The sequence below is a fragment of the Felis catus genome, chromosome F2 (assembly GCF_018350175.1).
Source record: "Felis catus isolate Fca126 chromosome F2, F.catus_Fca126_mat1.0, whole genome shotgun sequence".
NCBI lineage: Eukaryota > Metazoa > Chordata > Mammalia > Carnivora > Felidae > Felis > Felis catus.
Window position 1 is genome coordinate 4,396,249 of NC_058385.1, and position 26,396 is coordinate 4,422,644.

The window sequence follows — 26,396 nt, forward strand, 5'->3', positions numbered from 1 at the left end:
GAAGCACTAAAACCCACTCCACCAAAACAGCTGAAGGGAGGGCTACCTAAAGCAGAAAAGACCAAGCAAAGCTGTGTGTGGAAGAGGTCATGACACGGGTCTCAAGACGAGCCAGGCACACACACCTCCTGACTGGGAAGACATCTCCAGAACAGAATCTGTGTTATATGTACCCGGTGTTATTTTTCATAGGTCTACCCAGTTATTCCCAAATGTTTCATTGAGTCGTTACCTTTTCTTCACTCAAAGGAAACGCCATCTTTTTCAGACATGACATCCCCATATGAACGGAAATCCACCTGTAGATTATATATTTTGGCTTAATGTACTAGCGAGGCACTGTTTTAATTTCTGTAGCTTGATTGTATATTTTATAACCTAGTGTGATAAGTCCTCCTTAATTATGGTTCCTTTTCAGAGTTTTCCTGGTTATTCTTTCTTGTGTCTCTTGGCTAACTGTAATTATTTGTCTCCCTAAATCTATATTAAATGATAGAATGACAGCAGAAATCCTTTCTTTAGTGAAAATATTTATATCATTCCTCTCTTAAGCAGGATTCTGGCTAATGAGTTCAGTAAAGCAAGAGTTGTTTGATAACAAATCCTAAAAATTCATTAAAATATAACAAAGGAAAACTATCTTGTCTATCTACGCAAAAATCTAGGGATGTAAATCTATTTTATCATGTTGGAAAAATGTCTATTCAGACCTATGTTAACTAACAGTTTTTAATGAGAATAAATGCTGAATTTTATCAAGTGTCTTTTTAGCATCTATGGAAAGAATCATGGTTTTTCTTCTTGAATCCATTAATATGATAAAATATATTAATAGCTTTCCTATTATTGCACTCTCTTTAAATTTCTGGAATAAAACCCACTTAATTATGGACTAATATGTTTTTCATGTGCTACTGGGTTATTTATGATTTCAAATTATATTTCTTTATTTACATTCCTAGATTTTTTGCATAGATACACAAGATAGTTTTCCTTTGATATATTTTAATGAATTCTTAGGATTTTATTTTCAAGCTTATGTTTGTGTTACTAAGAATATTTTTAGTGTGTTTATTAATTTCTAACTCCTAAAACCACTTAAGCAGCATTAGAATTTTTGTTATTTATACATGTGATGGTTTTCCTTGGGAAACCACATAACCACATACTCTTATTGGAGGGAACTCTTTTGCAAGTTTAATATTCAGAATAATTAACATTCTATTCAGCCATGCTGCTGAGTAACAGCTGTGTATCTGCACTGCTGTGATCCCTGCCAACATTTTTTCCCCCCTGCTATCTTCTGTTTATATTTCTCTCTCTTCCGGAATTCGTTTTCATTAATTATATGTTTCTATAAAATTACTAGTTTCATCCAGTGTTTATATATATTTGCATATACTTGAGCAAAATATTAGTGGAAAAAATAAAACTATTGCATAACTAAAGGTTAGCAGCATCTCTGGAGGGATCGTACACCACTGAGAACACAGCAAGGGGCATAAAGGATAGACATGAAAAAGGCTAGCAAAATGATGTGGCAACAAAGTTTAAAGGGATTAGAAAGAAAAAGAAAAGATCTAGAAATCAGGCAAAGAAGATCCAACAGATGAGTGCAACTCAAACACCCATTAATCTCAGGAACACTTGACACTTAAAAATTATGGAGAAGCTCCAAGAGCTTTTATTTATGTTGGTTATATGCAGCCATGTTCACCATAGTAGAAATTAAATCTGAGAACTTCAAAATTTATTTACTTATTCAAAGATGGCAGAAATAAACTCATACAATAGTCAGATAAATAACATGTCTTTGTGACCATTAATTAATTTTCCAAAAGTAAACACTTCCCCAAATCTCAATATTTGAAAACTGCTTTTGAGTTCAATCTCTTGCAATTAGACATTTTAGTTGAAGTATATGAATAAAATACTTGCAAAGGTAAGCATTTGCAAAATGTGGGGATATTTTATTTATTTAAAAAAACTTTTTGAAGATATTTATTTATTTATTTATTTATTTATTTATTTATTTATGAGAGAGTGAGAGAGAGAGAGAGAGAGAGAGAGAGAGAGAGAGTCTGAGCAGAGAGGGGCAGAAGTGGGCTCTTCGTTGACTGCAGAGTTGTAGAGAGCCCGACGTGGGGCTATGAGATCATGACCTGAGCTGAAGTCCAATGCTCAACCAACTGAGCCATCCAGGCACCCCAAAAATGTAGGGATATTTTAAGATATTTAACACATCATTGTGAAACATATTTGATACTATAGCAAAACTTGATAATTGACAGCTTCTTTTGCCTCTTTCTTTCACCATACATCTACTAGAGGGCCAAGATTTAATAAAAGTAGTGCTTTCCTCCTGTTCTATCAGTAACATTGTTAAATAAAATTATTATCTTTTTCCCACTGCAAGTGAAGAACATACAAATTACTGGTACAGTTTGGTGCCACTGCTTTGGTCCATGCTAAGGCTCTAGCATTTTTACCCACCATTATTTTGGTACCATCAGTGCAAATGTCAACCAAGTGGAAAAGGCAAATAAGACCTTGATATTATAAGAGCTTTAACCTAAACCACCGCGCCCTGGAAGGGTCTTGGAAATTTCCTCCACTGGCAATCCACAGAACACACTTTGAGAAACACTTCAATACACACAAAACGGGGTCTACAGAATATTTTCAGGGGTAGTTATTGGGAAAAAATACTGTTAATAATTTCAGAGATAAAATGGTTCCACTTGTTATACATTTACTTGAATTCATTAATTCTTCCATTCCCATTGTCATGGATAGTCAGGTCACCTAACATATCGCTTGACTATAGCCATAGTTCTAATGGTTTCTTATTTTTAATGTTTCTTTACTCCAGCATTTGCCTATTCACTTTAGGCTGATTAATATCCTACATAATAGATATGGTCAACATTTGGAAAGTTCCATGGCCTATAGTCAAGATCTGATACATTCGAACTCAACCAACCATCCCAAGCATTTCCTCCCTACAACCCTCTCCTCCACCCTATTCACATAGTGTACGTTCAACACACAGGGCTCTCTGTTCACTAAAAAACTTGCTCGTAGTGTTTCTACATCTGTGCCTGTTGCTAATGATACTTTCTTAGCTATGGATATTTGATACATTTATCAAATTCCTCCACATCGGTCACCTATTAGATTAAATGGTCTATTCTAATATTAATCTCAACAGCGGTATCTTATGACATCTTACAGAGTGGAGGAAAGGAACCCTCCTTAGGGAAGGAGCGTATTTCTAAATTGAGATCTAGAAGGTCGGTGGGAGGCAGGTCATTGAGGTGGAAGGATGTAACAATGTGGCAAAAAAAAGGATGACACTAAAACCATTAACTTCAGCACTGTCGTGCTATATTTTATTAGACTACAGTGCATTGATTACATATGTCCTCCTTTTTAAAAAGATACTAATGTAAAAACCTTCTGATTTTTAAAATAGCTGAATTTGTTGAAAACCAACTCAAAAGTAGTTTTAAATATTCCACAGAGCAGCTTTTGGCATTTCCTCTTAGAAAGAACGGACCAAAGAAATGGGGCTTTCCAAGGCCATGGCAGTTGCCTTCACCTTTCAATAGCGTTTTCAAATCTTCCCATGCATTTCCGTAGCTATTTGCACACCTTCCCTAGTATCTTTTTACCTCTTCATAGAACCTCAACTTCCATCAAAAAAAAAAGAGATAATAACAAGCATTTGAGAAAGGAATAAATACTAGATTGTACATAGATATTAGCTCCGTGTAATCTTGTGTCTATGTTCCAGCATCATTGAACACTTCAACACTTACTAATATTTCTTTTCACATTTATATTGCTACATCCAGACAACCTTTGTCTCTAGGTTTTATATGCGTTATCTAAATATGCGTTACCTCTGAATTTAAGATCCACTACATCAAAACAAATTATAGCAAATTTGTGAAGACAGGAACTTATGTCTAAATGTAAACTACAGTTTAGATAATATATATACATAGTAACTAAGTTCCTTCATTTCAATATAAGCCAGTAACTAAAAAGAAATTTCCACAGTATTTAATAACAACCATTTTTCATTCTTACTTTGGACCTGTCTTTTAAAATGTAAGCCTTGAGTTTTCCTTTTTTTTTTTTTAACATGTCATTTAATGATAAATTATGGACCAATAACCCAACCTCATTCCAGAATATTACTATTTTTGATAAACCAAACTACTGTATTTCATGATGACTCTGAGACAGAGTGTCTGCAGTATATTCTCAATAACCCTAAGAATAAAAGATACATCAATATTAAGACCACAGTTCAGCCCATTGGCTGTGAGAAATGTATATTTCTGTGAGTTAGTCTCCAAAGGTAGAGCTAAGTAACTGGCTTTGCAAAAAAAAAACGTTATAAGAAAACACAAAATAATATTTTTGGAAGAAAACATGATATTAATACTTATCACTAATAGAAATTAAATCCTCAGGTCTTTTTTTTTAACAATTGATTAGAAGAAGGTTATCAAATTTGCAATTTCTTAGATCTTTTTTTTTTAATTTTTTTAAATGTTTTATTTTTTTTTTGAGACAGAGAGACACAGAGCATGAGCGGGAAAGGGGCAGAGAGAGGGGGAGACACAGAATCTGAAGCAGGCTCCAGGCTCTGAGCTGTCAGCACAGAGCCTGATGTGGGGCTCGAACTCATGAACTGCGAAATCACGACCTGAGCTGAAGTCGGACGCTCAACTGACTGAGCCACCCAGGCGCTCCTTTCTCAGATCTTCTAAACTAAAAAATACTTAAGTAATAAGGTTCCGGAGGCTGTGTGAAATCAGACACATACAGAGGCGCTCTCTTCAGGTATGTAGACCCAATCACAGCACGCATTACCTTTGGGTTTTACAGTCAGCTGGACAGACGCTTTTTGCACTCCCAATGGACTGACTGCCTGACACTCATATTGGCCTTGGTCATGATGTGCCGCGTGGTCAATTCTCAAAGTGCCAGAGGAGAGAACTGCATGTGGACCTTCCTGAGGGAGCTGCCCCCCTGCAAAGAGAGAAAGTACTTTGTACGCCATCGTTACGGCTCGGAGAGCTGACGGCTAGAAGTGTGTCGGGTGCTGGGTAAAGGCTGGGATTCCTCCAGAAAGCCTCCATATCCCACTCTTGGGACCACGCCCCCGACCACTGCGTCCTGGAATCTGGACAGCCCCTCTTGACCAGCCCCCAAAAGGAGAAACTGATCAGCCCCCTAGCGAATCCCTCCACCTTCACGTTTGCTCCTCAGTTATATTTTCCACAGTTAGGGTGCAAATTTCAAAACCAATCTTATTCCAACATTACCCTTGCTTACAGTGGCTTCCTACTCCTCTTGGAATAAAAGCTAAAATTCCTAAGAGGGCATGCGAGGTATTGCACAGGCTAACCCAAGACGCCTATTTCTTCACCGCCCCCCATCCCCCCATCCCCCCACTTTTTATTTAATGCAGTGAAAACAAGGCAAAAATTGGCTAGGAGAGGAATTGTTTTGCATTTGTTTATTTTTTAACAACAGTTTTTATTCCTAGATTCCCCCAAAATACCATTTTTCCTAAATATGATTTTCAACACATGTATGCAATATTTAGCTTATGACAACATTATAGAATTATAACATTTAAGGTGCTGAGACAGCATCTGGAGAATGGTGGCACTTGTGACACTCGGGCTGCTAACCCTCACAGCCATACTTCAGGCCAACATTGCACTTTACCACCCCTGAGCTTAATACTGAGTTTACACTCCTTGCGGCCACTAACAAGTTAATGGGTTTCCATTCTCAACTATCTCAGTGACAATCTGTATCTTATGAAGTGTTTTGCTCTACAGGGAAAAGTAATAGTGAACCTTTACTATGGACACAAATGAGCCAAATACTCTTCTATATGTTTATGAGTATAAATCCATTCAAAACCATCCCCACAACCACCCTGTGCCTTCGGCAATCTCTTCAATCACTCCCAGCATATGGATGAGAGGACTCTGGGAAAAAAAAAAAAAACACAGTTAACGTATGTACCCAAGGCCGTGCAACTCGTAAAGAAAAGGAGGGAGAAGTGAATCTTGGCTTTGCCCCTTCGCAGTTCACCTCCTACCCACTCTACTCTTGTAAAGATGAGGGCAAAACTTTTAGCCAAAAGCAATTCACAAATGTTGCCGTGTTTAGAATTTAACCTGGTCATCTGAACTAATATGAAGGTAATTCCAAGACCGGCAAAATCTTGGAGGAGCTCTCATCTCAGAGACTGTAGGCCTTGTTGTCTAATGCCCCAGGGATCACCAGAAGTGCAGGCCCCCTCAGAGGCACCCCACACCCACCCCACACTTAAAAGACAGCAGCTCACTTTTATCCGCTTCACATGCTAGAGTTTCACTTATGGTTGGTTTCACTGCACTTAACAGTTTCATTTCGTACTAAAAGAGAATTCTGCCACTTTAAAAAATATTTAAAACCACTGAACTGTCCAATAATGTCATCTTAAAATCAAGAAACTAAGCAAACTGATGGTTGCTAGAGAGGAGGTGAGTGTGAGGAGAAAAAAAAAAAAATCAGGGAACTGAGGCCCAGAGAGGATTATGTAAGGAAAGCCACACGTTCAAATGTTGAAACTTAACACTTACGAAAAATTATGATGACCTATTTAATCCGGAGACGTACCTATAATATTTAGTTTAAACTGTCTCATCCTCTCATAAAAGAAGACATTTCTTTCTTCCCACAATACTTGTGGTTATGCTAATACCTGCTTTGGTCCAGGCAATTATTGGAGGTGGGTTGCCTTCAGCCTCACAGAGAAATTCTACAGAATGTCCTTCTAGCACCATTTGATCCTTGGGAATTCTTGTGAATTGTGGAGGAGCTAAAGAGAATGAAAAAGTACATCAAAGTTAAAAACTACTCCATAAATTTTTAATACCAAGAGGGGAAAAAAAGGAAATAGGTTTAAACATGTTGCTTGGGGCACCGGGGTGGCTCAGTATGTAAAGCTTGGGACTCTTGATTTTGGCCCGGGTCATGATCTCACGGTGGTTGGAAGATCAAACCCCACACGGGGTTCTGCGCCAAGCATGGGGCCTGCTTAAGATTCTCTCTCTCCCTCTCCCCCTCCCTTGCTCAGACGCACGCACGTGTGCGCACACGCACAATTTCTCTCTCTCAAATAAATAAGTTGCTTAACTGGAATTTGTTTCCAATTATTTACTCGAAAGCTACTAAGAGTATGTAGGTGTTTGTGTATGTCTGTGCCTACTTGTAAAGAAACCAGAAATACACATACCTGGTTTGCGAGGCAGAAAAGTGGTAGTTAATAGGAAGGAAGTATTTCTAAATCTTATGGAATCTGCTTCACGTATTATTTATTAACTGTGATAGACCTATATAAAGCTACGGATTGTATTTGAACCATTAACAAAATTGTTTCCTCCAAACTTTCATAAACATGATGAAATTTGAAACAAGTCATTCTGTTAATCTCAGGAAAAAAATGCTTCCTGTAACACATGATGCGATAGCTTTGAAAAAGTTGCATTTAAGTCCAAGTTCCAAGATTTCCAAGTGTTCAGATCTTTTGCAGTTGAATTTGTTTAAATAGCTAATAGCTGCATGTACAGTTATAGAATCTGTTCATGACTTTTATTAATATGCAAAATAGATCTATGTGGCCACTCAAGGGCACAATGATCTCCAGTAATCCCTAAGGGAGGAGATTTTCAAACAACTTTCTGAGATGACCTGACCACTTCTCCTTGCTGTTTGATCTTTGTACTCACCCCCTCCTTGCCCTTCCTTACCATCTGGATTTACAAGAAACATGATGAAATAAATAATGTTAGGCAAGGTATATATGTTCCAGCTTTCACATTGTGTGTAAGTAATAAAGATTTTTAAAAGTCTTCAGTTCTAAGTAAGGCACTAGGCTGAACAATGGGAAAAGATAAATTCCAAGGTCATGCAAATTTATGAAAGCCCTCAGGAACGCTTGCAAGATGCTTGCAATAGAATCTTAGAAAAGTCAAGCTAGAAAACAGTCCACAGATCAGCAGTCTCAGGTTCCATGTCCTACAGATGAAGAAATCCAGGCTGGGGGAGGTTGAACTCAGTAACTCTCAGAGACATGATGAAAATTTAGTCCACTCAACCCCTAGCCTGATGTTCTTTTCGGAACATTACACTAACTTTTAAAATTGCTAGGGATAACTTGAAATGAACAAAAATATTTCGACATTAAAAAATCGATTCGTGACACAGTAGAAGAGCTATAAAGCAAAAGTAGGGAGGGGTTATAGCAAGTCATTTGGTCAAGGCACAAATGTTGGGAAATTTGACTTTGACTTTTTAGTAATAACAAAACTCTAGCCAAGTCTGGGTGAAAAGCGCATTTCATATGGTTTCATGGAAAATAATATTTTTAATTCCCAGAGACCACATCCTACCAGAAATTAGGAAAAACATAAATAAATGATCATTTTATACTTGTTCCTCGCATGAAAATGGCCAACTTGCTAGATCAATGAAGAAATTTTGAGATCTAATGGGGAGAAAACTCAGAAGAGCTAAACATCACAAAGGGAGGCAGTGCAGGCTGGAGTAAGTGAACAAGAATACGGAGGTCACATTTCTGGGCCTTCCACTTAACAATGGTGACCAACAGTCCCAGCTCCGATGCTAAACCCCCACATGCTTAGGAGAAAGGTTCTGCCATTTTCTTAAAAGAAGTCACCCTTCTGGTGGATTTTACAAAATCCGCGACCATGATGCCTCATACAAAAAGCATTTTTGTTTACATTGTTGGGAACTATAGGCTTTTTCACCTAAGTGCCCCATACTGTGATTCACACCTTCCATTGAGGCTTTTTCTTTTTCATTTTATTATTTGTTCAGCCAGTCTGGGGAAGGAAATTAATCTGTGGGCCATTGTATTCTTGGCTTAGATGGACACTGAAAGAACTAAAGAACATTGATAGAACATCTGTTAAGATGACACAAAGGGGTACATCTTAAAATATTTAGTCTGTGCACTAGGCGAATAAAAGAAGCCTCTTTTGTAAATGTATTGAATGATTAACGGACCATTTCAAGACCGATTAAAAATCTCAACACAGGGACCTACAAGTAACCCAACTACACAGTTGCAAGGGACAAAAGGACAAGCAGGTGGCAATTTCAGTGCAAACTGCCTGGTAAAAAGAAATCGTTAGCGTATTGTAGTATGAGAAATGAACAGCACCATAAACGTCAGAGTTTGGTGAGACGTCAACTGATCCAGATGAAAAAACAGAAGTAGAAACTAAATGCAAGAAGCTGAGACACAAAGGACTAGAAAGGAGCCTGTCAGAGTGTAAATGCCTCATTAGGTGTTATGCTTCTCAACACCAGACATTAGATACAAAATAAGGGAAGGAAAAAACCCAAATAGTATTTCTTTGCAAGCAGTTTTCAACCCGGACACATGGAAAGCCTAAAAATAATGTTTGGGTCCTTTAAAAGTAATTCCCCCCAGGAGTTACCCAGGACTTCACGAAAAAATTTCATTTCTACACCTTTTTTAGAGTATAGAAAATGTTTTCCCATGGTATTAACATTTCTAGGGGGAACGCAATTCTTTCCTCAGGCATACGAATGGGAACAAGAAGTTATTGATCTATTGCTACTTAAAGAGCTGATGGTAAGCAAAAGCAATTTGGCAAACATTTACTGAATGCTGGAAACGCAGGACGGGTGAAGTGCTGAACCTTCCAGAGGGCCACTCGCACTGCTCCCCAGCAGCCAGCACTCACCACCCCGAAGTCGCCCCGACTCATGTTCCTAAACATGAGTTGTTGTTCCATGTTTCCCAGGGTCTGGTTTTGGGACAGATAACACCTTATGCAAGTGTGTTGAGTAAAATAACGTAACTTCTTAACTATACTGTTCGTGGCTCTAGGAAGCCCTCGAAAGGTATCACTGTCAGCCGATAAAAAGCAGTTTTGGATAGAACGGGACATCTGACATCGTTCAAGTAAGACTTCTGTTTACTACACCTCTAAGCCCACAAGGAGTGTTGAGTGCGTATGTGAGCACATGTGCACCTGTACCTACACCCGCACACACAACCAGCACAACAGAAAGGGAGGGGCAGCCCAGGTCAATCACAAAAGCATAGCACGAAAGCACAACGTTCTTTACAACAGGATTGCCTGCCCATGCATATAAACTACTTGTAGCACTCAGAATAGTTTTATTCTTGCTTTAGTTACACAGCCCAGGCTCGTAAGAGCCGTCAGCGCATTCCCGAGCTATGCCGAGTAGACAGCTTGGTAAGCGACTATGAACATAGGGCACAGAATTTCCACTTCCATATCTAAAGCGTCTTTCCTACGTCTGTACAGCGTGCTGAAGTACAAATATCTTTTGACAGTTTGCTGCCAGATGAATGGCTTCATCTCCTTTGTGGCTAATGGTTGATTACAGCATGGGGATAAAGACTGAAGTAAAAATAAAGGCAAGTTTTAATGTGAAGCAGATTAGTTTTGAAAAGTCTATTATGTCAAAAACGACATGGCAAATACAAAAATCTCTTCACCGATGTACATGACATTCTTTTTTTAAGTTGAAAAATAATTTTCTGAGTGTGGCAGCATGAACATTTCAATCCCGACCTCCTGCTCCCGTACCTTGTACAATTATGTTCGCTGTGGCTTGGACAGAGCCTTGATTATTGGCGGCGTGACAGGTAAATCGACCGTGGTCCTGCAGGGTGACATTTTGCAAGTAGAGTCCTCCGGAAGTAGCCAGGTGCCTGGATCCATCCAGGGCCTCTCCGCTGCCCCTCGTCCAAGTAACATGGGGGTGTGGGTGGCCCGTGGCCATACATTCCAAAGTGGTGCTCGTGCCAACTAAAACCTCTGTGTCCTGGGGCTGGATTATAAAACTAGGCTTGGCTAAAGGAAAGAGGAAAACAAAACAAAATACAGCCAGTAGCCGTTAAGGGTTATTTATTCTACACTGTGGTTTTTACGTGTTTGTCATTTTCAAAATGACTCTATACTAAAATATTATATACATACATATTCTCAAATAATTAAAACTAAAATATCTGGATCTTTTTTTGAGAGAGAAAGAGAGAAAGCACTCGTGTGTGTGCACCCATTCAAGTGGGGGAGGGGCAGAGGGAGCCGTTGCGAGGGAATCCGAAGCAAGCTCCACGCTCATCACGGACCTGGAGATCATGACTTGAGCTGAAATCGAGAGCTGAAACCAACTGAGCCACCCAGGCGCCCCTAAAATGTCTAGATCTGAAATCCAGATTTGATATAAACATGTAATTTTTTTTAAAGACCGCTTCCCTGTACGCCGGGATGTATCATAGACACACTGGGGCACACCTATTTTTTATTTCAGGGCTAACTGTTCAAACGTTCCGTTGAAAAATATCCCCTTTTGAGACTCGCCTGCAGTTAAGGGTATCCGTGTGACATTCTTCTGCCAGCACGGTGTAGACACATGTCACTGGACGAGTTTCCTTCCCAGATAAGAGTGGTTTAGTCAGTCATTGCTCCTTCTGTTTGCTGCCTGGCACTTGGTCATGAGTTTTGGGTTCCAGGAGCCAACTGCGTACCAACAGGTGACAAGTATGAGGGGAGAAAAAGGTCTATGTGCAAAGGACTAAAGAACAGAAAGCTCTCATTGGAGCCCTGGGCTAATGTGGCAGCTCGGTCCAGACTCCCACACTGCTTGTGGCACCTGAATAAACCACACACACACACACACACACACACACACACACACACACACACACACTGTGTGTGTTCAAGTCATGTCTCATCAAATTTTCTGACACTTTCAGCCAAACATAATACGATAGTAAGTATTCTTGTAAATACAAAACTTAGACTTCCACATAGGGTGTTCCACTCATCGATTCTTAAGAGCGTCATCTTTTCTAGAAATCTGAAGCAGAAATTAAAGACTTGGTAGGGTGTTAAAAATGCCTCATTATCGGGTCTAATTTGGGGGGCTCCTTAATTTCTGAGATAAATATACCATGAAGAACAGAGATAAATGCATTTAATCTAATTCAACAATCAAGATTTAATTTTCACAATATTGCATGCCTTAAGATGGATAAAATGTTCTAGATGTTGAAAAGATGCACAAGACATACTCCCGTCCTTGTAAGCTTATGCTTCAGCTACGAGAACAGAAAACAAGCCACATAGTCTGAAGAACTCCAACATACCTTGGAAATCATTATATTACACTAAGGTGTAAAGGGCTGTAGATAAATGGAAAGAGGTATTATAATAATTGAGATACAAAAGGTTTTTGGAACGAATCAATGGCAGTGAAAATGAAAAGGAAGATAATCCGATACATCGTGGAACCAAATTTCTAGAGACTTGATCAAGAAAAGATAGCAGTGGAGGCTGAATCTGAAGTTTTAGGAGGATGTTAATAACATCAACAGTGATGGCAAACGTGAGATGAAGTGCAGGCGAAAGGGTTTGAGCGACGTAAAAAATTGCATGTGAAGATGAGCACGAAGGCGGTGTTGAGTGAGATCAATCCAAATCTCAGGAAAGATACCAGCAATAGAATCTGTGAAATGGACAGAAATCACTCAAGTTTGATGTTTGGGAATTGCTTCAAAGGTCAAGGAGGGTTCAACGGAAGAGGAAGAAATGTGGTTAGGGCAGGCCAACTGGAGGAAGGGTGGGTGTTGGAGGGTGTGGGGAACAACACGGTCAAGGCAGGGTGAAGTCTTTGAGAAAGAAGGAGAGGACCTTAGAAAAGGATCAGGAAAAAGCAGTGTCCAGAAGTCAAAGTAGGAATACTCCCGTGCGCAGAGTCAGGCTTGACCTAGAGGGCAAAGCAGATGATGCTTTGGAAAGAGCTAGTGGGCGTGCTGATGAGAAAGTACCGAAGAACTCCGTAGGAAATTCCTGAATCCAGTCAATCTGTGACTCAAATGCCTCAATTCTGCTGGAGTAACTCTTAGTTCAGTGGCGTTTTCTCTACTCCCTCTGTCACTGCCCCATCCAACGTCACTGCTCTCCTCTGCGTCATCGCCACAGCCTGCCCGGCCCCCTCACCTTACTCTGTCCTCCTGCTTGTTCTCCGAACCGCAGCCTGGACGACCATTTTAAAAGAGAAATCTAATTTTGGTCACACTTTGAGTACAGTAATGAATGATTCAGCTCTGTCTTACAGCCCCCCAAATCTCAAAGGATCCCCAACTCTGCATCTGTACCCTCGAGGCAACCAGTCTTGAATGTGCCCTGCTCTGACTACCTTTACTGCCCCTTCTACTATGATGAGGTTTCAGTCCTCTTTATCTGGCTGTTTCCTACTTCTTGCCTTCAGCCTCTAGGTCCCGGGTCCCGGGAAATCCTTTCTTGAACGAACACAGATCTCCAAGTCGGCTCCAAGGGCCCTTCCTCTCACAGGGCTGTGCGGTGGCCCACTCTAGAGGGCCGGTTATCAAATTTGGGGAATCTTTCAAGCTGCTTGTGAAGCATAGCCATTGTTAAAAAAATCAAGTGACATAAACTTACAACTAAATAAACCTCCTGAACGTCAAAGATCAATTCTGACATTTACCACTTCTCATTGTTTCACATTTTGCTATTATCTGGAGTTTTGAGATGGTCTACATCTGCGTCTGCAGGGTAGAAATGCTATGCAGTAGCATTTCTACTGCATCTCTTCTCAACTCCAAATTCCCATTTCTACTGTGTATCTCTTCCCAACTCCGAATTCATCGGTGTCTCGTCAATCGTCGGCAAATGTTGCACCTCAGGGTTGCTCCCTCGCCCCCAGAGCCAGCGTTTACACATTTGCCAGCGCACAACGAACTCTCCTTTATCCTCCTATCCCCTTTCCTTACCTGTCATAAAACCTGCCATTTTGTTGAATTATGGCTAATCGCCTAATCTATCACCTAATAGACTATCGACTCGGTAAGGGCTGAGGAAACAGTGTCACTCTTTCCATCAGCTCTCTCAAAATGATATTACTACAAATTTGTCACAGTCACTGTGGCTGGTTTACATGGGCCGCTGACTTTAGGGCAAAGCAAAGCTCCTGGAAAGTTAAAGGAGCACAGGCTGTCAACCACAGAATCTTCAACAGCAAGCTCAGTAGGCATTCAGTAAATATTTGGTGGGTAATTAATTACGAATGAATAACTGAACGTTTGTTAGAAAGGATGACAGCCCTGCCTAGGTACCACTGAGTCCCTCTGTCTGAGGAGGGCGGGGCGTCTTCTGAGGAGGCCGGATAGGTCATCAAAAGGAGAACAGCAGTCTTGGCACAGCACCTGTGGTGACTACGAGAGAAGAGAACGGAGGCAGGAAATTTAAAAAAAAAACTTGAAGAGAAAAAAAACAATTTCTGTAAAAGACTAGAAAGTGATAGAAAATGGCAATAGTTTCACTTTTAAGCAGTCCATCCTTTAAAGAAGCAACATAAGTCATTTTCTAGTGCAAATAACTGATGGAGAACTGAGGCATTTACCCCAAGTTCCCTCAGGAAGAAAAGCCGTACCTGGAGGACTGGAGTATCTGAGCATGGCATTCTGGGTCTTGACTTCCCCGGCTGAGTTTCTGGCCATGCACTGATATTCACCTTGGTCCGACTCACGGGTGTTTCGGATCATGAGTGTCCCATCGTCAAACAAGTTAAGTCGAGTATCATCTTCCAAATCCAATGAATGGCTGGAAACGCACGTTTTACACATGTTATTTAATCCCAATCATGTCTCAAACACTTAACAAGACTGAACATATAGGAACTTATAAATATGGCTCGTGTATATCGACATGTTAGCTTCTAAAATTATCTTAATAATCCAGAACATTTTAGTTTAAATCCTAGTTGTCCCTTCCCATTTCTGAGACTGTATCCTAAACACAGGTTTCTTTTTTTTTTTTTTTTTTTTTTTTTTTTTTTTTTTTTTTTTTTTTTAAATTTTTTTTCAACATTTATTTATTTTTGGGACAGAGAGAGACAGAGCGTGAACAGGGGAGCGGCAGAGAGAGAGGGAGACACAGAATCGGAAACAGGCTCCAGGCTCTGAGCCATCAGCCCAGAGCCCGACGCGGGGCTCGAACTCACGGACCGCGAGATCGTGACCTGGCTGAAGTCGGACGCTTAACCGACTGCGCCACCCAGGCGCCCCATAAACACAGGTTTCAAGTCAAGACACGATAGAAAGGAAGGAGGTTTAAATGTCCTGCTTTCCAAGGCAGCATGACTTTAATTTTTTTTTTAACTTTTTTTTTTAACGTTTATTTATTTTTGAGACAGGGAGAGACAGAGCATGAACAGGGGAGGAGCAGAGAGAGAGGGAGACACAGAATCTGAAACAGGCTCCAGGCTCTGAGCCGTCAGCACAGAGCCCGACGCGGGGCTCGAACTCATGGACTGTGAGATCATGACCTGAGCCGAAGTCGGACGCCCAACCGACCAAGCCACCCAGGCACCGCTTTAATTTTTTTTGTTTATTCATCTTTGAGAGACAGAGAGAGACAGAACATGAGCGGGGAAGAGAGAGGGAGACACAGAATCCAAAGCAGGCTCCAGGCTCTGAGCTGTCAGCACAGAGACCGACGTGGGGCTCGAACTCACCAACTGAGAGATCTTGACCTGAGCCGAAGTCAGATGCTCAACCGACTGAGCCACCCAGGCACCCCTAAAGCAGCATGAATTTAAACACTAAAGCCATCTACCTAAATGAAAGATACTTCTGCACATTGTTAAACCTCTGAATTCCCATTAAAAAAAATCATCAGACGATCATATGTAAGTTTTGCACCTCTTTTCTGTGAGTCATTCAGAATGCGTTCACATTTCGTGAAGGAGTAGGAAAATATTCATATTGAAGACAACCTAGCTAAAGCCAAGGACAATTACATGACATGGCATTAAATAAGCACAACCCATTTACCCAGTTGTTGGATGTTAGGCCCTCTTAACGGAACTGGACCATTTTGGGGATACCAGGAAAATGGTGTTTATCCATTCCTCAATGGAAAAAGTCCATTGAGGGGATCTCATTTCTCTTTTTAATTTGTTTTACAAAGCCAACAGCTTTCAAGTTTGTCTACTCATTTAAATATGTGCCATCACTGAAGGATAATAACTCATCTTATTTTTATATATGTAAAAACTAAAGCATGTTCAATTAAAGAGATGGAGAAATCATCCTTATTCAGCAATTTCTGTCACAAAGGATAAGGAGGCACACAATGGCCATATTTCACATCCGTTTTTTTAGAGTGGAGCAGAGAAGACAGGACACACAGATGCAATCTGTTCTTCTTCACCCGCTGAAAAGCCTAATTTTAAGAAAAACTACCAGTTACTAGGGCACCTGGGTGGTTCAGTGGGTTAAGCATCTGATGCTTGGTTTTGGCTCTTGATCTCACGGTTCGTGAGTTTGAGGCCTACACTGGGCTCTGCACTGACAGTGCGGAGCCTGCTTGGGATTCTCTCTCTCCCTCTCTCTTTGCCTCTCCTGCATTATCTCTCTCTCTCTCAAATTAAATAGGGGCACCTGGGTGGCTCAGTCGGTTAAACATCCAACTTCAGCTCAGGTCATGATCTCGCGGTTCGGGAGTTTGAGCCTGGCGCTGGGCTCTGTGCCGACAGCTCGGAGCCTGGAGCCTGCTTCGGATTCTGTGTCTCCCTCTGTCTCTGCCTCTCCCCCGCTTGCACTCTGTCCCTCTTTCTCAAAAATAAACGTTAAAAAGAAGAATTTTTAAAAACAAAATAAATAAACTTAAAAAATTAAAAAGAAAAAAAGAAAAACTACCAGTTAGTAAGAACTTCAAGTTGCTATTTTTGAAGAGATTCACTTTAGGAAAAACAATAGTGCTTCTGAACGGTCAGTCATGCAAGGCATAGGCAAGGGAACTAGATGACGGACATTCCTGTAAGTATAAACAGCTACTCAGTGTCAGTAACCTGCAATGAACATCAGAAAGCACGTTTTCTTTAAGTGCCCACATTCAAAAGTCTCATTTAGTATTAAACTAATGATTCTAAACACAATTCTAAAATCATCTAACCTTACACCCAATAAAGACCTACTTGCAAAAGGGGGGCCTGGGTGGCTCTGTCAGTTATGCATCCGGCTCTTGATTTCAGGTCACGTTGTCATCTCATGGTTCGTGAGATTGAGCCCCGCATCAGGCTCTGCACTGGCAGCTCAAAGCCTGCTTGGGACTTTCTCTCTCCCTCTCTCTCTGCCCCTTTCCCACTCACACATGCTCTCTTTCTCAAAATAAATTAAAAAAAAAAAAGACTACTTGCAAAGGAACATGCCAGCAATAATGGAAATGCATCTTTTCCAAAGATGATTTAGTTTCTTTAAAATTTGTTCTTGGAGGGGCGCCTGGGTGGCTCGGTTGGTTAAACGACCGACTTTGGCTCAGGTCCTGATCTTGCAGTGTGTGAGTTTGAGCCCCGCGTCGGGCTCTGTGCTGACAGCTCAGAGCCTGGAGCCTACTTCAGATTCTATGTCTCCCCCTCTCTCTACCCCTCCCCTGCTCACACTCTGTGTCTCTCTGTCTCTCAGTAATAAATAAACGTTAAAAAAAATTCTTAAAAAATTTGTTCTTGGAGCTTCCAAGCTGGTAAACACGTAGATATTTGGGGAGCATGACACTCAGAAAGCACGGAAGGTCTGCACCCCTTCCCACATACTTTGCCCTCTCCATCTGGCTGCTCCTGAGTTGTATCCTTTTATAAGAAACTATAATTTAACCCTTCCCAGATCCTTGGAACGATATGACAGACATAGTCTCCTCCTTCATGGAGGTAGAGTCTCATAAAATGACAGGCTAGTAACAACCTAGCATCTGCCTCAGCCTCTATGTGACGGAGAATTGGGACAAAAGGAAATGGAGGAGGAAGTGGAGGGGAAAAATAGTTGTACACCCACATTACACACAGAGAAATAAAGCAAATGTGGCAAGAAAAAGTCGTTCTAAAACTGAATCCCAAAATATCAAAAGTTACCAAGTGTGTATATGGTATCTGTCTTCTGGCTAGACAATGCAACAGAGTTCAGCAATTTTTACTCTTTAAAATGGTATAAAACCAAAAAAATTAAACCCACAAAAACCAAATGGTATCAAACCAAAAAAATTAAACCCAGCACATCAAACCCATGCATTTACAACGCACCAATCCCTTTCCCTGGTTATTTCTCTGTTTGCTGATAAAAATTGTTTGCTCACGAATCATGCTGTTCCTTCAAAAATTCAAAGCAGGTCTTCGTGTCTCAATATACATATCACATTGTCAACTTGGTGCAAACCAAGTAGCAATCATATGTAAAAACACAAAGGTGCGCACAAGTAGAATGTTCTTAGATTTTTGTTTTCCTTGCAAATGTGCCGACAAACAGGTTTGATTTATTAAAGGCAATTCATTGCAACAAGCATTTACAAAGTGCTTTCTAAGAACTAGGCTCTGTGGCTAGGTACCAGAAATAGAAAGATAAGTAAGTTACCATGCATGCCCACAAATTTAAATTATCTTCAAAAGCATGGCTGGTTTAGAAACCTCTTTAGTCACGTGACTATCTCGCTCAACATCTTCCAGTGGCACTCCAAGATTATAAAGGAAAAGCCAAAGTCATCAGCCTTCCAGTTACTTTTCATATTTTTCTATTACTTTCATAAGCAAAACCTTCATCCCAACAAATATGATGCACCCTCTTTCCTGAATCCTATCACAGCAAGTTCTATCCTGTGCCTTTACTCCTTCTTCCAGCTGGAACGGTTTCCCTCCTCTTTGAATTCAATCAATCATTTATCAAAAAATTATTTTGATTGTTATTTCTAGGTACTGGTAATCACTTTACTCTCCTCCTGAGAAGCCTAAAGAATCTCCCAAACTTACATCAAAAATGGTTCTTATATCCAAGTGAATTGCTGCTCTTATCACTGTGATCTAATGATATGCAATTACTAACCATATGTAATTATCTTTTTTTCTTGAAATTTATTTTGGTTGATATTAATATTGATATAGTACCTTTATTTTGACTAACACAACGTTGCTGTTATATGTTCACCCATATAACACCTCCCAGTATCATGTTTTAGATAAACATAAATAGCACACAGCTGAATTTTTCAATCCAATCTTACAATGTCTTTCAAAAGGCTATTTAATCTGTACATGTATTGTTTTTACTAATGTATTTAAACTTATTTCTAATGAGATATTTTGTTCATTTTCTCTTTCCTCTGCCTTGCCTTTGTCTTAATTCTATCTCTCCCTGCCTTTTGTTGACCGGTCCAGTTTTCTTTAATCACTCTTTCCTTTCTCTAAGCATGAATAGTTGTATTTCTTCATGTTTCTTAGTATTTTACCATAATTTTTACCAGGTCTTCCTGACTTCTCTAAATCCAAAGTTAATATCATTCTACACCTCAAATATGAGACATGGAAATGATTTCATTATGTCCTCTCTCCTTACAATATTTTTATTCGTATCATCTAACATTTTACTTCTCTCTTACTTTAAAGTTGGCCAATACTTTAACAATCTCAATTTATTCATATTTATCAACATGTTTAAAAATACATTGCTTTTGGGGCGCCTGCGTGGCTCAGTCGGTTGAGCGTCCGACTTCGGCTCAGCTCATGATCTCACGGATCCTGAGTTTGAGCCCTGCATTGGGCTCTGTGCCCACGGCTCAGAGCCTGGAGCCTGCTTCAGATTCTGGGTCTCCCTCTCTCTCTGCCCTCTCCCGCTCATGCTGTCTCTCTGTCTCTCAAAAATAAATGAACATTAAAAAAAATGAAAAAAAATACATTGCTTTTTACTTTTACTTCTTGCATATCACATCTCTCTAACTTGTATTACTTTTAGCAAATATCCCCAAGTAAGGCTCAACTCTTTGCAAATGTCTTCATTTTACTTGTCAGATAATTCAGCTGAATATAAAACAGAAGGAAACTAGATTTTCTCTTCTTCAACCATTTCAATATATGCGATTGCCTTCTAGCCACGTACAGTTAACTGTCAGTGTAATCGCTATGCATTTGAAGGTAATCTGAAAATTATCTTGGAATGAAAGGTTTTATCTCTTTCAACTTTCTGATCATAACGCGCCAGGTATAGATTTCTTTTTTAAGCCCTGGGTGGGAATCAGTACAGTTCTTATTCTGAAATCTCATGATTTTTTTCATTTATGAAAGAGTCCTCATTATTACTTCTCTAAACATTGACTCCAGCTCATTATTTCTAACCTATCTTTCTGGAACTCCTACTGGATATGTCCTGGGCCTTTGAATTATAGTCTCTGTGTTTCTTAACCATCCGGAAAGCTAATTTACTCCAACAAACGTACCTTCTAATTCTCTAATTCTACCTTTGCTCGTGTCTAATCAGTTCTGAACACACTGCTCTATGGACCCTAAAGTCAGGATAGAGGACTCTAGGGGGAGGAAAAAAGACAGTGTGAAGGAAGGGACACCTAGGTAGCTTCTAATGAATTGGCTGTATTTTTTTTTTCTTAGCTTGGTTTATGTTAAATAGATGTTTGTTTCAAATGATCTGCTCTACTAGACTTTAAGTTTCATGCACTTTCAGTCTATATGTTATCTTTCTATTTGAAAAAAATACTCAACGACAAATAATGGGTGAGTTAAGATTTGGTGATGTTAAATATTGCTTGGTAACAGCTCTTCCCTTTCACCTCTACTTTTTTTCTATGCAAAATGGTTAATACCGTAACAGAAATTTCTGCCTACACTTTACCTTTCCTTCATTTTATTCCTTCTTTGTCCATTTCTCTGTTTCCTTTTAAATGCATCTTAGTTTCTTCAGTCACCATATTTAAAACCCTTATGCCATACATTCCATCAGGCAACAGGATTTCACTTGTCCCTTTCTAAATACTATTTCAGTGCCTTTATAACCTTGAAAACATAATGACTGAATTTAAACTGTAAGAAGGCAGAGCAAGCAGTCTGAAGACATGACAAGCAGCAATTTCTATTTCTCAAGTACCCTTGAACAATCTCCAGATGGAAATAAATTGAAGTCTTCTATCAGTTGAAGTCTTTCTCCTGGGCCAGATTCCAAATTTAATAGTGTTCATAATTGCCTTCTTTCCAAGCTATTTTTAACCTACACTTATTAGTTTTCTGCAAGAATTAAAAACACATTTTACAAACATGTCTGGGTTTCTTACTAAAATTACAAATTCAAATTATATACAGAAAAGACACAAACTATTTTAATATCAGAATATTTTGTGAAGGAAAGCATAAAAATATAGTGTCAATTATACACACGACAGAAAACAATGAGATTTTGTGCAAGCCTGGGAAGGACACGTGCGAGGCATGCTAGGTACCAATAATGTAATTAATGAAAATATAATTATCCAAGTCCTGTGACTGAATTGTATCAAACATGTAGTTCATTCTATGTGTCTATTTCATATCACTTTCCCACTCGTTCTTTAGACGTTTATTTTAATTTTTTAAGTTTGTTATTGCTATTTAATTTTATATTCAGACTTTTAGATTGATACATACCACGTTTTATCAAATAGTGCAATGAGAATAAAAGAAATAACTAGTATTTTAAATAATCTTGTATATCCTTTATTGCCAATTCACTTACATCACGTTATACCGATTTATTGTGTGAAATTTGCAACACCAAATGTAAAATGTCAGTTTGCAACTAAAATAATTAAGATGAGGTTACATCTAATTATGTTCAGATTTTAAAACACGCTAGTTTATTATTATCCCACTACTTCCTTCTAGAAATAATACAAAATCCCTTTAGTCAATTTCACAATCATTAATGTCTAGAAATATAAATTTTAAAAAGCCTCCAGATAATTTGGACAAGTCAAAAGATGAATGCTAAAAGACATTTTTGTCTCTAAGAAATTCTGATAATTTGGGAAATTTCATCTCTAGATAAACTAGTTGAAACAAGATAAATGGGTTAATGAAATTGGAAAGAGAATACAACACACATCCATGCTTAATATTTACTTGTTGTGTATCCAAGTAATCTTCGGTTTGGGGTTTCCTTCTGCTCGGCAAGTGAAGTAGACAGTATTCCCCGATGTTACCTCCACATCCTGGGGCTCAAAAGTAATTCGGGGACTCTCTGTGACAAAAGAATTATTGGTGTATTTTTAAAGACACAAAATTATAGTATCCTAAGATTGAGAATATTTAATATCCATCTACATTAAAGTTTTACAGATTGTCTTGCAGTTACCCAGTAATATGCCAGTTTAGACATTAGACATATATTTAACAAAACTTCAGAAATTTGAAAGATTCGGTGCATAAAGGAATCTCTAATGAAGTAAATGAAATAAATTTCCCTGTGCTTTTATTTCTAGTAGTTCAATACAACCATATTTATGGAAGAAGTTTGATTTTATGGGTCAATATTTCAAGCCAAGTACTTCAATTGAGCTTGAAATTTGTAGGCAGCCTTCCTAGACAATTAGCCATCTAATGTCCACTTTATACCATTTATAAGAATTTGTATGTCTAGACCTCAAACCTGGCTGAGCAAAATTCCTTATTAATATAAATGAATGTTTCCCTTCTCAAGTAATAATTAGAGGTAAAACACGGAAACATTTAAATTATTTTAATAAGTAGATTGATTTTTAATGAATCAAATAAGATTATTGAAGTTAAATTATGAGAGAAAAATGTTAGACAGGGAATTTCACTTTTCTATGGCAAACTTAACAAATTTTTCTAAACCTTTCTAAATGATAAAACTCTTCTTTTCATAAGTACATGATTTGAGATTGTCAGTCCTTAACAAATAACCAGATCTAATATGTCTGAAGAATGTTATACAGGTCCCAATCTTAACCACTTCATCAAAAGTCCATATGATCAACACTTGGCCTTACCCTTTCTGGAAAGGTAGTTTGATTCATCTATATATTTATGAAAAAAAAAAAAATTCAACATTACAGTATGTCAGGCCCAATGCTAAGACCAGTAATGAAACAGTGATCAAAACAAAATTTCTGTAATCATAGGCTTATCATTTCACTGAAACAACTGAAATTAAACAAACACAAAAATGTATAATAATATATTGTGATAAGTGCTAAGAAAAATAAATGGTGACTTGACAGATAGATGATAAAAAGGGACTTGACTCAGTGTGGGTGTGATAGGGAGAAGGTGGGTAGAAAGCGAGATTAAATAAAGCCTTTCTAAGTAATTCATATTTAAGAAGAGGGCTATTATAAGGAGACGTGCAAGACGAATACCGTAGACAGAGTAAAAAGCATGCAGACAGCCCTTGAATTGGAAAAAAGCTTAAGAACTTTTAGGAACTTCAAGACCATCGTGACGGGTAAACCTCACTGAGCAAACGGACAGGAAGACTGGATCAGGGATACAGAGAGGAGCCAGAGGATACAACATACAGGAAGTGTGGCCTTGTTCAGGATTTCGTGTTTCATTTTCAGGTGTGGGCAGCTATAAAAGAGTCAGAGCAAAAAGGACTATATCATCAGATAGGTATTTTAAAAGATCTCCCCAAATATAATAGATTGGAGAGGGAGGAAAATGAAAGCCAGGACACCGGTTAAGATGTACTGTATTCCAGGCAAAGTGGACCACAACATAAACTTGAAGTTGGGAGTAAAGATGGAAAGTATGGACCAATTTGCGATTTATTTGGAAATAAAGACCAAGTTACATTTCTTCTCAATCTGGATGGAGTTAAATCATATTGATATAATTTTCCAAATAACCTGCTGAGAGAAGTTAAAAAAAACTTGGCCTCCGGTGAATGGGACTTTAGAAAGAAAATGTCTGCTGTAAGCTATCACGTGACTAAATCTCCAAGGAGTCCGATTATCACACACATGCACATGTATGTATGTACATTCAGCTATTCATATTTAAAGCTATATATAGGGGCGCCTGGGTGGCCACTCGGTTAAGCGTCCGACTTCAGCCAGGTCACGATCTCGCGGTCCGGGAGTTCGAGCCCCACGTCAGGCTCTGGGCTGATGGCTCGGAGCCTGGAGCCTGTTTCCGATTCTGTGTCTCCCTCTCTCTCTGCCCCTCCCCCGTTCATGCTCTGTCTCTCTCTGTCCCAAAAAAAATAAATAAACATTGAAAAAAAAATTTTAATAAAAAAAATAAAGCTATATATAAATATAGATTAGATAGATACATAGGTAGGTATTATCTTATTTATAGTAAAAGCTTGAGGTGAGAACCAAATAATATTCTAAGAAGCTGTACTTGGATCTTCAAGTAAAGGCTGATAGCCTTATCAAAGCTGCAAGAATATGAGCTATGCTTATCAAATCCAAAGTTTGCATTAATATTGTGAATACTAATAACTATTTGATCTAAAGTTGAAAAAACCGAAATTATTTATTTTTTTGTTTTTTAGAAAGTTTTACATTTACTTATTTTTGAGAGAGACAGAGCACAGGTGGGGGAGGGGCAGAAAGAGACAGAGAATCCAAAGCAGGCTCTAGGCTCCGAACTGTCAGCACGGAGCCCGAGGCGGGGCTCGAACTCACAAACTGTGAGATCATGACCTGAGCTGAAGTCGGGGCTCAACCGACTGAGCCACCCAGGCACCCCTGAAAAACCTCAATTATTAATCATTAGCGGCACTAAGTGATGCTGAGGAATAAGTGGAAACTTTAATGCCAGTCACAGTGTCCTGTGACCTTGTTGAAAAACAGTTTTCCTCAATATTTGAGGAAATTTGAAAGTTGGATTTAAATGATCTTCAAGGACTTTCCCAACTCTGTTTATGATGATAAAAACTCCCTTAGGCGAAAATGCAGATAATGAAACAGAAATTGACCATACTTTTAACTAAACCTCTTAATAGCATCTTTTGATATTATGCTCTTTTAAATGCAACATTGTGTTAACAAACCTTTATAGAAAAGGCAAACAAAAGACAACTCCGTTTTCCACGCACAGAGAAAATTACGTACCACAGTTGAACTCCTCCACGGTTACGGAAGCAATGGAGCGTCCCTGGAGCCTTCTGGGATATTGACATGTAGCAGCAGCCTGAGTTTGGCCATTTCGGGCATAGCCTTGCATAAGTTCCCCCAGCCACATTAAGTCACAGTCACAAACTAGGGCATTGGAATCCAGACGCCTAGGCATGCAGGCAAGAATGACAGCTGTTGAGTGACTATTAATGTTGTTTGCATCTTCAGAATTAAAATCTTTAACTGCCTCCAATTTACCTCCTTAGTCACATTTTTGACTCCAGGATTCGTCGGTACCTATCAACAGACTACAACACACACTTACCTGTAAGCTGACCTTAATAACTACAGGATCAAATGAATGCTTACTTGTCTTAGAGAAGGCTCAGAGTTGAAACTATACATAGTGAAAAGTTACAGATCTTTTAAATGTTAAGAACAGAGAATTTATACTTGGTAGTATACTTTTTTTTTTTTTTTAACTTTTTCACAGAGGTTACTTACAAGAAAGAGTAGAGGCTTTATTACCCAAACGAGGCCTATAAACGTGCTGTGTCTGATTTGGGCGGCTGCCTCAGGTGACTGGCTCTTTTCTCTTGCAAACCACCTTGACATCAGTATGGATAGGCCTGTGTTCTCTTGTATCTTCAATTTTCCGAAAGAACAAAGGCAGGACTTCTTAAAATTTGTTTGTGTGTGTGTGTGCGTTAACAGGCCTGGCTATCACTGGAAATGATGCCATCTTACAAAGGCCCGCATCTGGGAGTGTCTCTGGCAGACCGGATGGGTAGGCCCTTCACATTTTTTTTGTGGTATTTCCTAACCTAGGCCCACAAGTTGTTCACTTTCGCTAAGTTTTACTACGTTTTCCAAATCCCTTACAGCACGTTTTTTTTTTTTCTCATGAAATAAAATTGATAGATAACCAAAGAGATTGATGGTGTGTACCTCCATTCTTGCCAAAAGATGTGTAGCAAAAGGGTACACAAAGTGATAAATTATCTCTTTCATCCATCCGAAGGGTGAAAGGGCAGCATTAGTTAAATGAAATCCGCAAGTCTGTCTATAGCGGTAATGAGGTCACACTCTGCACAAGGGAATTCAAGGTATGAAATGATAATATGAATATATTTATGACGGGGATGTTATGTTGTCCAAATTTTATTGTCATAAGTAATGCTTTATGTGATTTTTAAGAATTTAAAAATGCTATATTTTTTAATTATTGTATAAAATGTCCTTTAAAATCATTTGGGAAACAAAGGAATTTAAAGGATCAATTTGCATATAAAATTAAAAATCACCTAGCTATTTGAACTGAGGAATCTGTATTAGTAGCAAGTTACTGGGAATAGTAAGCTAAAAGTAAAAAAA

At 39.0% G+C, this 26,396-nt stretch overlaps 1 protein-coding gene across 13 annotated transcripts in view; it reads right to left on the reverse strand.

The window, feature by feature from the left end:
- The window catches only part of PXDNL (peroxidasin like), a 454,660-nt gene that overhangs the window by 119,005 nt on the left and 309,259 nt on the right, over nt 1–26,396 (reverse strand). For all 13 annotated transcript variants that reach the window (XM_023248448.2, XM_045049994.1, XM_045049993.1 and 10 more), the window contains 6 exons: nt 25,020–25,189; nt 22,057–22,174; nt 14,563–14,732; nt 10,692–10,958; nt 6,782–6,898; nt 4,888–5,046 (listed from right to left, as the gene is read on the reverse strand). In XM_023248448.2, coding sequence (XP_023104216.2) covers nt 4,888–5,046; nt 6,782–6,898; nt 10,692–10,958; nt 14,563–14,732; nt 22,057–22,174; nt 25,020–25,189 — 1,001 coding nt within the window. The remainder of the gene's footprint in view (nt 1–4,887; nt 5,047–6,781; nt 6,899–10,691; nt 10,959–14,562; nt 14,733–22,056; nt 22,175–25,019; nt 25,190–26,396) is intronic.